This window comes from Ammodytes marinus (genome assembly GCF_949987685.1).
Source record: "Ammodytes marinus genome assembly, chromosome: 9".
NCBI classification, from domain to species: domain Eukaryota; kingdom Metazoa; phylum Chordata; class Actinopteri; order Uranoscopiformes; family Ammodytidae; genus Ammodytes; species Ammodytes marinus.
In genome coordinates this window covers 13,314,203-13,330,064 of record NC_137213.1, presented here as the reverse complement: position 1 = coordinate 13,330,064, position 15,862 = coordinate 13,314,203, and the positions used below count along the sequence as shown (strand labels likewise).

Genomic DNA, 15,862 nt, shown 5'->3' with positions numbered 1-15,862 from the left:
TTAATCTCATTAAGGTGGCCTATCTCATCTTTAAAGACACCCCTTTATGGTTGATGGAGCTTCAAGTGCTCAGCTGGGGGGAGCATCGGCATTCCTGAATATGGCTGCCATGGTTATATGTTTTGGTAAAGGATGGCCGACTCCATTAAATCAGCTCAAATCAGTGACGAGAGAAGGTGCCCAAGGAATCTCTGAGTCATTCACAAGTGGGAGTGAAAGGGATCAAAGGATTGACCGTTAGCAAAACTGTCTGCAGCAGTAAGGATTTTTGCATTGGACTCTTTAGTCACACACACACACACACACACACACACACACACACACACACACACACACACACACACACACACACACACACACACACACAAAATGTACAAATGTGTCAGCTTGGCAGATGAGTCAATCCAACTCGCTCTTGAACAAGTGATTGGGATACAATGAGTCTGTCCGTGGATGTAATCAGCTTAAGTTCACATTTCTCTGCAGGTGGCCACACTCTTTGTAGGGGATTCAGAATCAGGGGCCACTGCTCATTTTTGAAAATGTTTGCTCCATTGACAGAAGGCTGCAGGACAGCAGCCAATTGACAAACTTTAATGGCTAAATGTTAACCACCAGGCATCTCCCTTGATGACTCCTCGAGTCCTCAGTACAAACAGATAAAGCATTTGATAATGGTAAAATGGATTTAAAATGTTATATATGTTATCATTTCCTGAATATATTTATTTATTGTTTTTACCCTTTGTGATGCAAATAATCTGTCAGGAGCTTCTTCTATTTCTTCCCTCCTTCCCATATGCCCTTTCCGCCTGTCGTATCAAATCAATGTCAGATCTATCAGCTTTCTCGGCTCATTAGTTGGTGCCCGGGTGGATTGAGGTTCCTGTGTGTGTCCTCTGTCCTCCTTGGATGTTTTAGGAGCAACAACGGCTGGAGGCCACGACGACGTATGCTACCTCAATGAAACACCGCCATCGTGTGGCTCGTTCGCTCGAGGCAGGATGTTGTGTCACAGCACCACAGGCCTATTATATCTGGGCCATAAAGAGCTGCAGGAGCTGTAAATGTCTTGGGGAAGATGTCAGGTCGTCTGTTTCTGGGTCTCCCGGCCAGAGATCAACACACCACGCGGTATAACTGTGGGACAGATAGCTGCAGTTTAAAGAGATTAAAGAGGCCATTGGGTTATTTTAATTAACCCAATGGCCAGCTTTTGTCCTGAATGTCTAACTGCATATGCAGTGAGAATCATGATTAATAGATAATTCAAATGTGCTGGTTAAGACATATATCTTTTTTTTATCATAGGATTATTACGCAGTTGTTTCAGTGCACAAGTAGATGTTATTTGTTTATGTAGCCTGTATGAAAGCATCAGTATAGAGGTATTTATAGCCTGCATCAGTCCATAATCTGGACTAAGGCCTTTGTTCACTATCAGCAATCCATCTGACTGCACATGTGCGTTTCAGATAGACCAAAGCCTTTGTTTTTTTTTCAATGTAAAACTCCAACGTGCAGGCGGTTATGAGGAATGGCACTTCGTCTCTCGTGCGCTCTGTGGGGCAGCTCTCATGATGCTGCCAAGCGGCGCTGCGCTGTGTGAGAAATCAAAGGCGCAGGCGTCGAGTCGGGAGGGAGCCTATCTTTGCGCATGCAGGCTGGGTACTGTACATGGCCATTGATGCTGCTGGATAGATGTAGCCCCTGATGTAAATAAGAATGGCGAGGCAAGCGGGTCTGACGCGTCGCGTTTTCTCTGCTTGACAACGGATACATTCTTTTTATGCCACCAGGGATTGTCTAAAAACGTGTGGCCCCCTTTTTTCTCTCTCGTCTTTCGTCTGAATCCTGCCTTGACAGCTCGCCCGATGATTTTCACTTGACAAGAGCCAAAGCAGACGGGGCGGCTTCTTCTAATAAACACTCGGGAAAAACAGGTCATTATGACCTTAGTATCCTCCAGTAAAAGAAAACCATCGGATTGCTTTTACGCGGCAGCCTTCTGCTTGCATATTTTCCTCTGGATTTCGTGTGCCGTGTCCGGGGAGGAGGATCATCATCAGTTCAGCGTTGAGGTAAGATAAATGGCCTTCCCCTCTCTGGTTATCAGAAATGACCGCGCTCTCTCCTCAGCATCATTTGCCTCGGCTCAGCGTTAAAAAAAACAGGCTATTATACAGTATATTAAATTGACACCCCACCACGCTATCCGTGGGCTCAATTACCATAACGCATAACATGGATACATGTGTAAGCCTATCAGGACAGCTCGCGCACTTAACGGCCATAATAAAATATCGAGCATTCCACATTTGTGGCTCGTGCAACGAAACAGAAGGATGCTCATTTTTATTACACTGCGGGTCCGTGAGCCGAGCCGAGTCTATCCAGCCCACTGATCCCCAAAATGTTCAGACCAGATATGATTGCACTTCAACAGAGATGCCCCGCAGCATATTGTTTCCATTGCTAGATGATGCACTTCTGATGACAGGCCAACACAAAGTCAGACATGCTTTGGTAGCATCGTAGTGTTGGAGGAGATTAGACATGTACACAGGCAAGTTGCATAATGGGATTTTGCTTCTTTTTCTTTTTTTGTATACCTTATTAATTGATGTCATTTCATCCTCAACCCCCAGGCTCCCCTCCCACCACTCTGATGAAATTAAATACTGAGGCTGACAGTCACACACACACACACACGCACACGCACACACACACACACACACACACACACACACACACACACATCATTATTCAATTTTATGGCTCGCTGGAATCTGCCCGATATATCTCTCTGGGATCTGTGCCTTTAAACAAACACAAACACACACACACAGGAAAACACACCCACGGGAGAGAGAGAGGGAGAGCGTAGAGAGAAAAAAAGGGATAAACAAGGCGTTTAGCTCAGCAGAAAGAGGGATAGAGGCAGAAGAGGGGAGGGGGGAGAGAGAGTGGACAGAGGAGAAAGCCATTCAGATTAGCTAAAGCTGTAGCATATCTCATAGGCTGCTGCATGTTGTAGTGATGGGGAGGCAGCCATGGTTTGTGGAGTGTGGGCACCTCGTGGCTCTCTGGGCTTCATGATTGAGTCTGACAGTGACCTGGATGATGCTCGCTCTCACCTCTATCCTCCGTTTCAAGCAGCACTCTCGCATTGTAAGGCCAAGAGGAAGCAGGGCCACACATGTACAGCCGCACGACACAAACACTGACTAAGGGCACTGCTAGGAGGGATTCAGGTCCAGTGCTCCTCCGAGCAAATTCCAGACATTTGAAGAAGGCTATTTACATGCATATACAACCTCATTAAACAACCTCATTATTTAAACTTCTTAATTAACATTTGTATTTTATATTCAAACAGGTAATCTCATTGAGACACAGGGTAGCATTCTCAAGAGACACCTGTTTGGGACAATACAACAACAAACCTTTACAGACAGACAGACGGACAGACAGACAGACGGACGGACAGACAGACAGACAGACAGACAGACAGACAGACAGACAGACAGACAGACAGACATATTTATCAATAGCACATACGTACATACAATATTTCTTCCATAATGTGCTGTTGCATACAGTTATATATACATACCTACCCACTGCTGCCTTTTGAATTGAGTTGTAAAAATGGTTAGTCACCTCACAGCTTCTCTTTAGAGGCAGAATAAACGACCGATGCCATGTCCGCATTGATTTGTGTTATGGGATTGGCCACTTAACTGGGAGAGACTGTGAAGGGTAACTCGTCAAACTATACTTTGTCCTCATTAAACAGCCACTGCCGTGGTGCCCTTGAGCAAGCAATCCACTGCGTTGGAGGAATGTCTGCATTTGCACTAGACAGCCTCCGGGTAGTAAGTGAAATGTGAACCATGAAGAAGAGAGAGTACATCCAAATAGTTACACGTGGGAGTAAATCGCATCACAAAATGAAGGAGATTTGAGTCCTTAGCTGCAGTTCATGGGAAGACAAGAGAACAGCGTTTCACTTATTACAGTGACACACACACACACAACACACACACACACACACACACACACACACACACTCAAGCTTGGTTGATTCATGGCCATTGTAGTAGATGATTAACTCATTTATTATCCGAACGAACTTGCAAAATGCAAATGTAAAACTTCCTGGATGTGATTTCTGCATTTTCTCACAAGACATCTCCCTTTTCATGTCTGTGTCATTCCTCCCAGTTTAGACGTAAAGGTTAAAGAGTCCAAAACAAATCTTAAAATAGCCACGAGATGAAGGCCCATATCTTTTGTCCTTGCAGGGATGGCTACAGAGGTATGGCTACCTTCCCCACACAGAACCAGGAATGTCTGTCCTGCGCTCTGCCCACACCATGCACTCAGCCATTGCTGCCATGCAGCGTGTCTACGGTCTCAATGTCACAGGGACACTGGATGAGAAGACCAAGGAGTGAGTATACACACGTGCCGTGACCGTGCCTTTTCTTTTTTCTTTTCTTTTTTTCCCCCAAACACTAGGCCGTTGAAGTCACATTAATGCAAATGCTCCCGCTCAATCGTTTGAAATACAGTGGGAATGGCTATGAATATTTTAATATATTAGCAAAGGACAGAAATAGATATATTTCCTCGCCTAAAACAACCCCGGACCAAGGTTTTAACACTTTTCCTTCTTCTCATTTTTGCATGATGATGCAGTGATAACACGCTGAGGTGAGAATTAATCTTTTGCCTATGTATTACGTGTGTTCTGTACTTGTGAAAACCTGACGTGGTGTGAATGAGAGACACTCTTGATTTCTTCTCGGCACTCACTGAGATGTTTGAATCTTGCACTCATGTTATTGATGGCTGTGGTTTGGAGTAGTCTAGTGGTATTTTGCACTTTTTATTGTTATTGTTTTGATTCTGGCACCAGTCAGGGAAGAGAACCACTGAGTTCACTTCAGCTCTTTATGTTGTCTCGTGATGATGTTGATGGTGTCACATGTTGTTTACCTTCTGGGCGGCAGTGGCGAAGTTGGTAGGGAGATCGCCTCTGGAGTGCAGGGTCGGAGGTTCGATCCCCCGTCTCCCCGCCACATGTCGAAGTGTCCCTGAGCAAGACACTGAACCCCAAATTGCTCCCGATGGTTCAGAGAGCGCCTTGCATGGCAGCTTCTACCATCGGTGTATGACTGTGTGTATGAATGGGTGAATGTGGTAAGATATGTAAAGCGCTTTGGGGCTGAGAAAATCGGCTAGAAAGCGCTATATAAGTCAAGTCCATTTACCATTTACCATTTCTGACTTGTATTATGCAAACACTTGGGTCACCTTCTTTTTCTCTTCTCTCCTCTCCTCCCTAGTTGGATGCAAAAGCCTCGCTGTGGAGTTCCAGACAATTTAAAAAGTGTTTCCAGGTCGAGGAAGCGTCGATATGCGCTGACAGGACAGAAGTGGCAGCGTACGCACATCACCTACAGGTGGGCAATAATAGTTGAGGCAGTTGTCATGGCGACCATTGACTTTAGCAGAGCTTGTTGTGTAGGGTTCAGACGCGTTCGTTTTTTTTCTCAGCTCCCTCCCTCTGTCTGGCATCTCTTCCTCTTTAACCACCTGGTATCACATGCTCTGTGTTGTCATAGAGACTGTGCAAGTGCGTCACATATGTGGGGGGGCCCACGCGCACACAGATATAGTCAACATCACACTTTCAAATCAACACATACTGTACATTTGTGTGCTGTGTGAGTATGTTTACTTTCTGGTGTATAAATAGCTTGCTTGCAAAAAACGAAAAATGGGATGAGGCAGTTCTTCCCTTCTATAAAACAAAACAAACTTTTTCTTTAGCAGAGTGGCATAAGATTGAAGGCTTTAACTCTGACTCATATGCAACTGAAAAGTCCTCAGTGCAAATTGTCCATAATCTCAGAAAAAAAGAATATTCGTACCCTCATCTTATCTCGCCTGATTACAGTAAGCCTCAGCTTTTTTAATGGGTTCTGAGGAGAACTGATAAACGGTTCTCCGGCACAACTGCAAATTGACAGGTTACAGCCGTAATAGACGATAACACTGCCAATTTATTCAAATCCTTCCTTCCTCTGCGAATTTGAATTGATGAGCCACCTCTCCTAATGGAATGTCAATCAGTGCTGAGCCAGTGCTGCTGCTGACTGCACTTTATTCATGGAATGAGTGGAGGGAGCGGGCAGAAGATTTCCCATTCGTCTCTGCCTGCCAGGGACTGATAACGACGGCTGTGTTAAAAGTTCACTTAAAAGCTGCCGGGCCTGAAATAGTTGTGTCAAGTACAACTTTTTCCCCTCTAGTGTCTCTCCTAATTTTGAGAAAGTAAAAAATGTTCTCTTGAAACTACTGGTCTGTATTTTATTTCTGCTTCTCCCTATTTAGTTTTGTTCCCCCCTTTAAAAGTGTAAAATGATGTAGTAGGCCTATGTATAACTACTGCACACACAGTAGGCAACCTACAACCTGCAGAGCATCAGCCTCACAGCATCAAAGCCTCTACCTCTCGTAAGATTTTTCAGTCGTTTTTATTTTATTTATTTTTTTCTCGCAGCATAAAAAATGTCACGCCAAAGGTGGGCGCCCGGGAGACTCACGATGCCATCCGGCGGGCGTTTGACGTGTGGCAGGGCGTGACTCCGCTGCGCTTCGAGGCCGTTCCGTACAGCGCCCTGGAGACCGGCAGGCGCGACGTTGACATCACCATCATCTTCGCCTCGGGTTTCCACGGCGACAGCTCGCCTTTCGACGGCGAGGGGGGGTTCCTCGCCCACGCCTATTTCCCCGGCCCGGGCATCGGAGGGGACACGCACTTTGACTCGGACGAGCCCTGGACCCTCGGCAACCCAAACCATGATGGTGAGTGGGAAGGAAAGAGTGGATGTATAAACCTGAATCCAGCCAAAGGGGTTAGTGGTAGGATAAGTTAACAAAGAGCCACCAATAGAGGTGAGACAGGAAAAGCTACAGCAGGTGGGAAAGACATTATTGAAGAAAAGACCAAGATTGGGGAGGAAAGTAACGGTTGTTACGTAAATGCAGAATTTAAAGGTCACATATTAAGCCCATTTGCAGGTTCGAAAATGTAATTTGGGTTTCTACTAGAAACTGTTTTCATGTTGTGGAGTCCAATTCTTTGGGGGGATTTCTCACAATGCCATTGCTAAGTCTCCTCATTTCAGCTTCTGTCTGAAACGCTCCATTTAAGAGCCTGTCTCTTTTGAGCCTCACCTTCCCAAATGCCCAGTCTACTCTGATTGGCCCTGAATCTAATTGCCGGTTCAGGGATCACAGGTGGAGCTAGTGCTATGTGTAATGTTGGTAATGTGGGGGGGGGGGGGGGGGGGAGAGGGGGGGGCATGGCTTCTTCCCTACGTCATAAGGGAAGATAAATCTGACTGGTATTATTGAACACAACAAGTTTTCAGGAAGGTAGGGGCAGAGAAAAAGAGCGATTGTTGTATTTTCACATACTGTGGGAGTCTCTAGTCACATTGGGGACCCATATTAATGTTGAAAAATGTTACATATAAGTGACCTTAAAGTAAACAAGTAAGGGGGTGGGGATGGAGTGAGGAAAGCATTGAGATAAAAAAAGAGTCATCAGGAGAGACAGATAAGGATCGATAGGAAGCAAATACTGGAAATACAAAGGGCACAGCGGGCAGTGTGACTGAGATGGTATCACAGGGCCAGGGTGTGAGGGACGCTTAACCAACAACAAAGAATGCTGAGATGCCTTTGAACGGGCTGCGCTCTGTAAAGATGCCTCATCCCATCTGTCAAGATTTTGATGGGGTTTTTATTTCCCTGCATAATAAGCCCTTCAGATGACAGGATAAAAAGCTCTGCTATTTTAAGACTAAGGATGCTGGCAAATGATTATGGCCATTCTGTTTCCAGTGAATTTCAGTGGTATACTAAAAGAATGTTAAAATAGGAAAGAGAAAGGTAGCAAATAGGTTATAATGGTTTGTGTTAATTTATGTGTTGCATTCCATGCGTTGCATTATGTTATGCTATTATAGGTATAGTAGGTTCATTTAGCTTAGTACGCATGGGTTATGCTGTGTTATGTTATGTTCATGATAGGTAAATTTAGGTTTGTTTATTTGTTTATGTCATGACATGTTTTGTTATGTTTTGAAATGAGAAATGTTTCTGAGTGATGAGGTTAGGTTCAAATGGATTATAACAGTGGCCCACATAAAATGTAATGTGGGCCACCCTGCAATGCCATGTGGATTCTGGCAGGCTGCAGCAGCCCAGAGAGGGAGATAAGACGCCTTTCTAAGCCATCCACACACTTTAATTACCGTACCTACAGGGTTCCGTGCCTGTCAGAACACCATCAGGCTACTTCACTAATACCCATGTGCCATGCGTTTTTTTACATTTTAACCTACTATTAGTGAGGGAGGTGGGAAACAACTCACATTCTGTTTGTTCTGGGAAAGTGTTTGCCACCCATCAGGTCCACTCTCTCTCTCCCTCCCTCTCTCTCTCTCCCTCTCTCTCTCTCTCTCTCTCTCTCTCTCTCTCTCTCTCTCTCTCTCTCTCTCTCTCTCTCTCTCTCTCTCTCTCTTTTGTTCTCATCCTCCATTGGTAATTGTCTCTGACTCCCAAGTCAAATTCATGTTCACCCTTGCATGGTGTCCAACGGTTATGAACGTGGAGTGATGAGGCCTTGCTTCTGAAAAAAAAGCCCCGCCTAGGTTTCTGTAAAGCTGTACACCCTTTAATGGGTTTTCACAGCAGTGTAACTGTAAATGTTGCATGTTGTCATGTGCGCTAATGGCAGGTCTGGCCTGTCTCCTGGGAGATCCTTATTGGACATGTTTGGGTTGGGCTGGAAGAGGCTGGTGGTGGTAGATAAATGGGGTAAGGGGGAGCTGTAACCTTTTAGCTGCTGAGCTAAAGGGTCAGTAGTTGTTCATGTGCACCGCTGCTGGCAGGAGTGGATATCATGCTTTAAAGGGCAACAATCTCCCAGGGACAGCTCCAGTCACAAGCTGTTTGTAAATGTTGTACTTCTTTCTAAATCACGTTGACATTGTAAGCTGAGTTCTGACCATAGACACTGACAGTGACTTCCCCCCCCCCCACCCCCCCTTTGTACATGGTATAAACTAGACCCACATGATTTTTTTTTGGGGGGGGGGGGCTAAATGCTGACATTTGTACAGGTACATTGTAATTTCTAAGAACAATTGTTTGAAATATCACTGTTCTCTGTTGCCTTGGGCAGGAACGTGAGTGTGTGTCTCTCTGCTCTCTCTGACCTGTGGCTCACATATGGCTTATCTTCTCTTATGAAGCAAAAGTCCTAGGGTGCCCATGTTTTGCAATGTACCTGCAGTAATCTTTACTTGCTACTACATTGCACAGCATTAGCTCAAGCGACTGGACCAGAGAGCTGCAATGATTATTTTCATTGTTTTGATTAATCAACCAGTAATTTGTCAATTACGGTACGTGTTTAATGGTTGGTCTATTAGATATCCTAAAATAATTATATCACAAGTTCAGAGTGTGTAAAAAAACGGAATACTGATAGGTGGTGAAATACATGAAAGTGAGAAGAGAAGCACATTCTCATATGTAAGACCCCCTTGATGAGGAAATAGTTGGTAATCTGTGCATGAATAATGACTTTAATGGTTTACTGATTATCAAAATTGTTGTCGATATAATTTCCGACGATTGACTATCAAGCAATCAATATAAAATATGAGGAAAGGTTGATTGCGATGTGCCCACGTGTGCTTGCCACATGTCATATTGTCTCCTCTCCTGGTGTGATTCCTTAACACATATTAGCCATTAGCTCAGCTTCAGTTGCACCGTAATATGTGGGGAAATAATGAATAGAATAATCAGTTAATCAAAATCATTTAACATAGTCCCCAAGCACCACCAATCCCCCACCCTACCCCAGATGGCAACTACACAGAGTAATAAACAAAAGAAAAAGAAAAGAAAAAAATCAACATTACTATTATCTATAATAATAATTATAATGAAAAATTAAATGATAATAATAAGAATGTTTTATTCACAATCAAAATGTCCTCTCTCCAGGCAACGACCTGTTCTTGGTTGCGGTGCACGAGCTGGGCCACGCCCTGGGTTTGGAGCACTCCAACGACCCCACTGCTATCATGGCTCCGTTCTACCAGTACATGGACACAGAGAACTTCAAACTACCTCACGATGACCTTCAGGGCATCCAGAAGATCTATGGTAACCCCTCTTTTCTCTCTCTCTCTCTCTCTCTCTCTCTCTCTCTCTCTCTCTCTCTCTCTCTCTCTCTCTCTCTCTCTCTCTCTCTCTCTCTCTCTCTCTCTCTAGTCTGGAATGATGTGGAACTCGCACAAAGACAAATTATTTCTTCTGAAAATTCTAATAGATAGAAAGTAGTTAGAGCCCTTTAGAGCAATGCTATGCGTGTATTTTATTCTATTTTGTATTAGTCACTATTATTAAATGCTGTTGCATCATACAGTTATTTTGGGTTGAATCCCAGTAAACAGCATTTGTCAGCTGTTATAGGGAGGACAGCCAGGGTGAGCCAAGTATAACTGTGCACTGATCTGCGCCAGAATAGAAGGGCATTGGTCAACAAAACTGTAAACTTATTCAGTGGCTCAATATGGACCATCCCAGAAATAGTTCAATCTTTCAAACACAGGCAAACTGTATTGACACAAAGGAGCAGTAACTGAATGAAGATGATGCACACTGACTTAAGACTATCGCTCTCTCGAGTGTATATATTCTGTTAAAAAACCTATATTGTATTTTACTCTATTCTTATTTTATTTTATTCTATTTTATTGTATTTCTATTTTGAGCACAGAAATATGGAGAGTGTCACAACAAAATTTCACTGCACATCCTGTATGAGTATGTGACGAATAAAAACCTTTTGAACATTGAATCTTGAACCTACTCGTCTTTGTCTTTATTAATGTAGGTCCACCGGATAGAGCGCCACAGCCTACCAGGCCCCCACCCACGGTCCCTCCTCCTCGCTTCCACCCTCCCCAGGACCCCCGAAAGCATGACCGCCACGCCAGACCCCATCGGCCTCCACAGGGGGCCAAGCCCTCCAACCCCAACTCCAAACCTAACATCTGTGATGGAGGCTTCAACACCCTGGCCATCCTGCGCCAGGAGCTTTTTGTGTTCAAGGTATAGAGTGAATCATCAGCCCCGAGTGAATAGAACTGCTGATTGTGTCTGGTATTAGAGCAGATTGGATAATGATGATGATGATAATGCGTTTGACCTTGTCCAATTACACAGGACCAGTGGTTTTGGAGAGTACGGGACAACTCTGTAGTCCCCGGCTACCCCATGCAGATCAACTACTTCTGGAAAGGCTTGCCTCCCAAAATCGATGCCGTGTACGAAAACAGCGAAGGGAAGTTTGTCTTTTTCAAAGGTAAATCGATCCCCGAGTCTTGAGATTCTTTTACATTTTTTGTAGGGGTAAACTGAAGCAGCCAAAAGGGAACTCATGCCGTGATACATGCAAACTCAACAAATCTTTTCAAATGCCAGATTGTTGCTCAGAAGGTCAGAATAGGTATGAAGTATGAACCCCCATTCCCAGATTTTACCCCCTTATTTCCTTTGCATCTTGTTCCCATACATATCTCAATGTACTGTACTGGTACACAGTCAGCACAAAATAAAAAATCTGACATTTTAAATGGGTTATTATCGCGGAACGTGTGTAAACCAATATAATGTAATAACCAGTAAATGACAAAAAAAATGTTGTGTAAGTGTGAGCTCTCACAAATACAGTAAGGTTTTAGTCATACATCAACCGACCGGATGACTTTGAGCTTGTTTTTTTCTCGCTCTGTACGGTAACAAAACTGGAGCAGGTCCAGTACAGCCAACTGTCCATCAGGCAGATTAAGATGACATCTGTCACCCAGTGGGATCAGAGTGCCTCATGCTTTATTTATTCACTCAGGGGGACTTAACCTCGTGTGTGTGTGTGTGTGTGTGTGTATGTGTGTGTGTGTGTATGTGTGTGTGTGTGTGTGTGTGCGTGTATGTGTGCGTGTGTGTGTGTGTGTATGTGTGTGTGTGTTTGTGCGTGTGTGTATATGGGTGTGTGTGTGTGTCTGTGTCTGTGTGATTGTCTTGCTACTTGCACACCACCAAGGCAGCTCTCCTCGCTCTGCCTGAGGCACTTATGATCAAACTGAATTTAATGCAACAACAGCTTCAATAAAAGTAAAAACAACGACTCTCTGCGGACTTGCCTTCAGAGCATCGTCTCCTTGTTCACTGTATCATAGATAGCGCAGCATGGACTTTGAACTGTGCAGATACTTTGTTGCCTAAAGGAGGTGATACCTTTGTTTTTTTTAAATCATGTGAATGGAAAAAATGTATAATCTCACTGAAGTGCTCCCACATGGAAGGCACTGATGAGCCGAGAGCTGCCAGTGTTTTTTTTTTTTTGGCGCAATTTTTTGAGGTCATCTTTATGATTTTGTCTTTGTCTCTTAGCCTCCTAACTTTGGTGTGTTTATTTTAGGAAACCGTTTCTGGGTCTTCAAGGACACAACTCTCCAGCCTTCGTACCCTCAGGACATCTCGCTGTTCGGGAGCGGCATGCCCACTCAGAGTATCGAGACAGCAGTGTGGTGGGAGGACGTCGCCAAAACCTACTTCTTCAAAGGAGACAGGTCTGTGTGGAAGGATTATTAGTACTGTTAGGAAGTCAAGCAGTTGGGCAGAACTGGAATATCTCAGAAAAGAATTGTGAAGAACATAAGAACTAGAAATCTCTGTGAAGTCATTTGGTTTTTGGTTGTACATTTTGAACAAATGGTATACACATATTTGTATTTGCTTTTATAAGAATATAGAGAATACAATGAGCAGTGCATACTATGGACAAAAGAATACAATCTTGAGTACAATCGAGCTCCTTTCGTTTGTGAATCTTTATCAATGCCCTTTGTCTGTGCTCGGAACTGTAAATGGTATCCCGGTTTCCCTTGAGAAATGTAATTATTTTTCAGGTTTGTTGAACAATACATGTTCAGTTTTTGTTCACTGATAGACTGCAATCGTTGTAGCTCTGCAAGCCGTCACATGTTGCTGTAGAAATGCCACAAAACAGCTGACGAATGGACTGCTTTATTGGAATTTGACCTCAGTATGACCCATTGTCAGAGCAAGATTTGTAACGGTGATTACATTACAAGTATTTCAGGCTTAAGCCTTTTTCTGCAAAGTATTTACTTTATTTTGTCTCCCTTCATGCATCTATTGATTTATTCATGGATTCAGATGGTGACTTGCAGTACGTTGGAAGTTAATTAAAAACCCAGGGAGTCTTTCCAAAAACTACCACATAAGAGAATCTGTTGTTTGTCCATTTGCGTTGCAAGTTTGAGAGTATGCCAGTGTGGCTCACATGTTTGTTCAGCTGTCACAACAAATCACATCCTAAGAGGTCAAGGGACCATGTGGCGAGAGCGGACAAAATGCTTTGTCATGATACTGTCATACCTCAACCTGCTGCTGTGCATCGTGACAAACAGGGCGTTCTTTCTGTCCAGCGTCTTCTCTCGCCCTGTGACAAGGCGGCATTTGTTCCAATTCAAAGAAATGACACTGCGCAGCGAAATTTATGTGTGTGAGCGTCGGTGTGTGTAAGTGGCAGATCGATCACTACGAGCCCGTGTAACAATTTTCGAGCGGCGGATAAACACAGAATGGACTATGGATTGATGGCTTTTTCTGTGATCATGTGAATTAAGTCAGTTGCTGATCATTAAATGTTCAGATCAAGTGTGAGGATTGTTATTTTAGGACTTTAGAATGACATGTTCTGTAAGTGATGCTGGTTAGCAACAGACTTTTTTCGCTACTTCATTATCTCTTAAGCGATGGAACTGTTTATCGAAAAGCCTGGATAGAAGAGTGAATAATCCTTTCACAATTTGCTTGCCCAGACTATATTCGATTTTCTAACAGCTCTGCCCTAGTTTGAGGTCCTGTGAAAGGGACTGTCCAAACCAGATGAATATGTGTTGATGAATTTAGAAACTGTGTTGCCGTGCTGACTTGTGTTAGTATGCATGGATTTGTGCATACTGTAACTTAGTGAACCTGTAAATTCCACCAACTTGGGATTGACAGAGTCACTGCAGAGTCAGGAGTCTGTCGCGGTTAAATGTCGCTGACTGACTGTGTGCATAAATCTCAGTATTGATTTGTTTTTCTTTCTGTCTTGCTGTAGGTACTGGAGGTACAATGAGGACATGAGGACCATGGATCCAGGTTATCCCAAACCTATCACCATTTGGAAGGGCATCCCTGACTCTCCACAGGGGGCTTTTGTGGACAAGGCCAACGGTATGTCATCTTTATGGACCATGTAACTAGTCACATGAGATTGGAGTAAAGTAGATTCACATGCTGGCATCCCATCACGATAGTTTGTGAGAAACCATGCCATTTATAAAAGATCGAGAGCAACACCTTCCGATACTGTAGGGACAACAGAGTTTGGCCTCCTACTGTTATCTTCTGGTATGTGTTGCATAACCTCTGCTGGTTTAGTTTTATGGTTTTCCAGAATATATTAATAAACGAGTGCAAAATCTCGTTTTATAAGAGATCAGAGCATCTGCTCACATTAACCCTTCATAGCTGGGGCAAAAGGATGGCTATAAATGGACTAATGGAGCCAAATGCATGCACGGCTTATGCAATATCACACTAAAACTGCAACCATATGATAATCGACTGATATACGAGTAATTTTTCTACCAGAAAGTGCCATATTGTTCCAGTTTCTCGTTTGTATCATAAATGATAGTAAATTAAATAATAGTTTGCATTTTATAGTATTTCAAGGCTAAAATAACATCAATCTGTGCTTGAAAAATCATTACAGCAATATATTGTGATATTTATTTTCCGTGACAACTGTATCACTCCAAAAATCTCTCCAAAAGAAAAAAAATCCATATCGTATCGTGAAATCCTTGCCAATAGGACCCAGAACTATTAATCAATGACGGCTATATTCATGTGAATATTCTGTAGAGAGATGTAGACAGTCCCTGAATTTGGCTAGTCTACTGCACAACAACGTGGTACATGTACAGTAACTTCAAATTATATGCAAAGCTCATATGCAAGCTTGTATACATGGAAAACTCATTGTATTTATTTTGTCCCACAATACCTTCCCATGCAGGCTTTACCTACTTTTACAAGGGGAAGGAGTACTGGAAGTTTAACAACCAGATGCTTCGCGTGGAGCCCAGCTACCCTAGATCCATCCTGAGGGACTTCATGGGCTGCGATGGGCTGCCCGCCGACCCCGACTGGGACTGGAACCCCCCGGTGGCCGAGGAGCGTCACTACGACAACGGCGACGTGGACGTGGTCATCAAACTGGACAGCTCGGGGGGCACGGAGAAAGCGGTGGCCATCGCTATCCCCTGTGTCCTGGCCCTTTGCATGATGGTCCTTCTCTACACTGTGTTCCAGTTCAGGAGGAAGAGCACACAGCGCCACATACTGTACTGCAAGCGCTCCATGCAGGAGTGGGTCTGAGAGGGGGACTGTCACTGCACTGCACTGTACAGAGAGGGGTGTGTGAAGCTCCGATAAAAGGTCTAGTTATTACTTGAAGCCCTATACGTACAGTAATTGGAAGCACTGTAAAGGGGTACAGTACGTAATGATTGCCATGTTGGCAGATTTAAAAAAAATAAAAAAAACTGCTCGAGCTCTGAACGCGCAAGCTGCAAGGGAGCAAAAAGGATCAGCAGAACTCAAACGAAGACAG

At 43.9% G+C, this 15,862-nt stretch overlaps 1 protein-coding gene across 1 annotated transcript; it reads left to right on the top strand.

Moving 5' to 3' along the window:
* Nucleotides 1-1,949: 1,949 nt before the first annotated feature.
* mmp16b (matrix metallopeptidase 16b (membrane-inserted)) lies at nucleotides 1,950-15,627 on the top strand (the record flags this gene model as incomplete). Its single annotated transcript, XM_080033992.1, has 10 exons — nucleotides 1,950-2,081; nucleotides 4,308-4,456; nucleotides 5,355-5,471; nucleotides 6,575-6,879; nucleotides 10,102-10,263; nucleotides 10,997-11,214; nucleotides 11,329-11,467; nucleotides 12,584-12,734; nucleotides 14,300-14,415; nucleotides 15,266-15,627. 10 exons carry the CDS (start codon nucleotides 1,950-1,952, stop codon nucleotides 15,625-15,627), a joined length of 1,851 nt encoding a protein of 616 aa, XP_079890118.1.
* Between the last annotated feature and the right edge of the window lie 235 nt (nucleotides 15,628-15,862).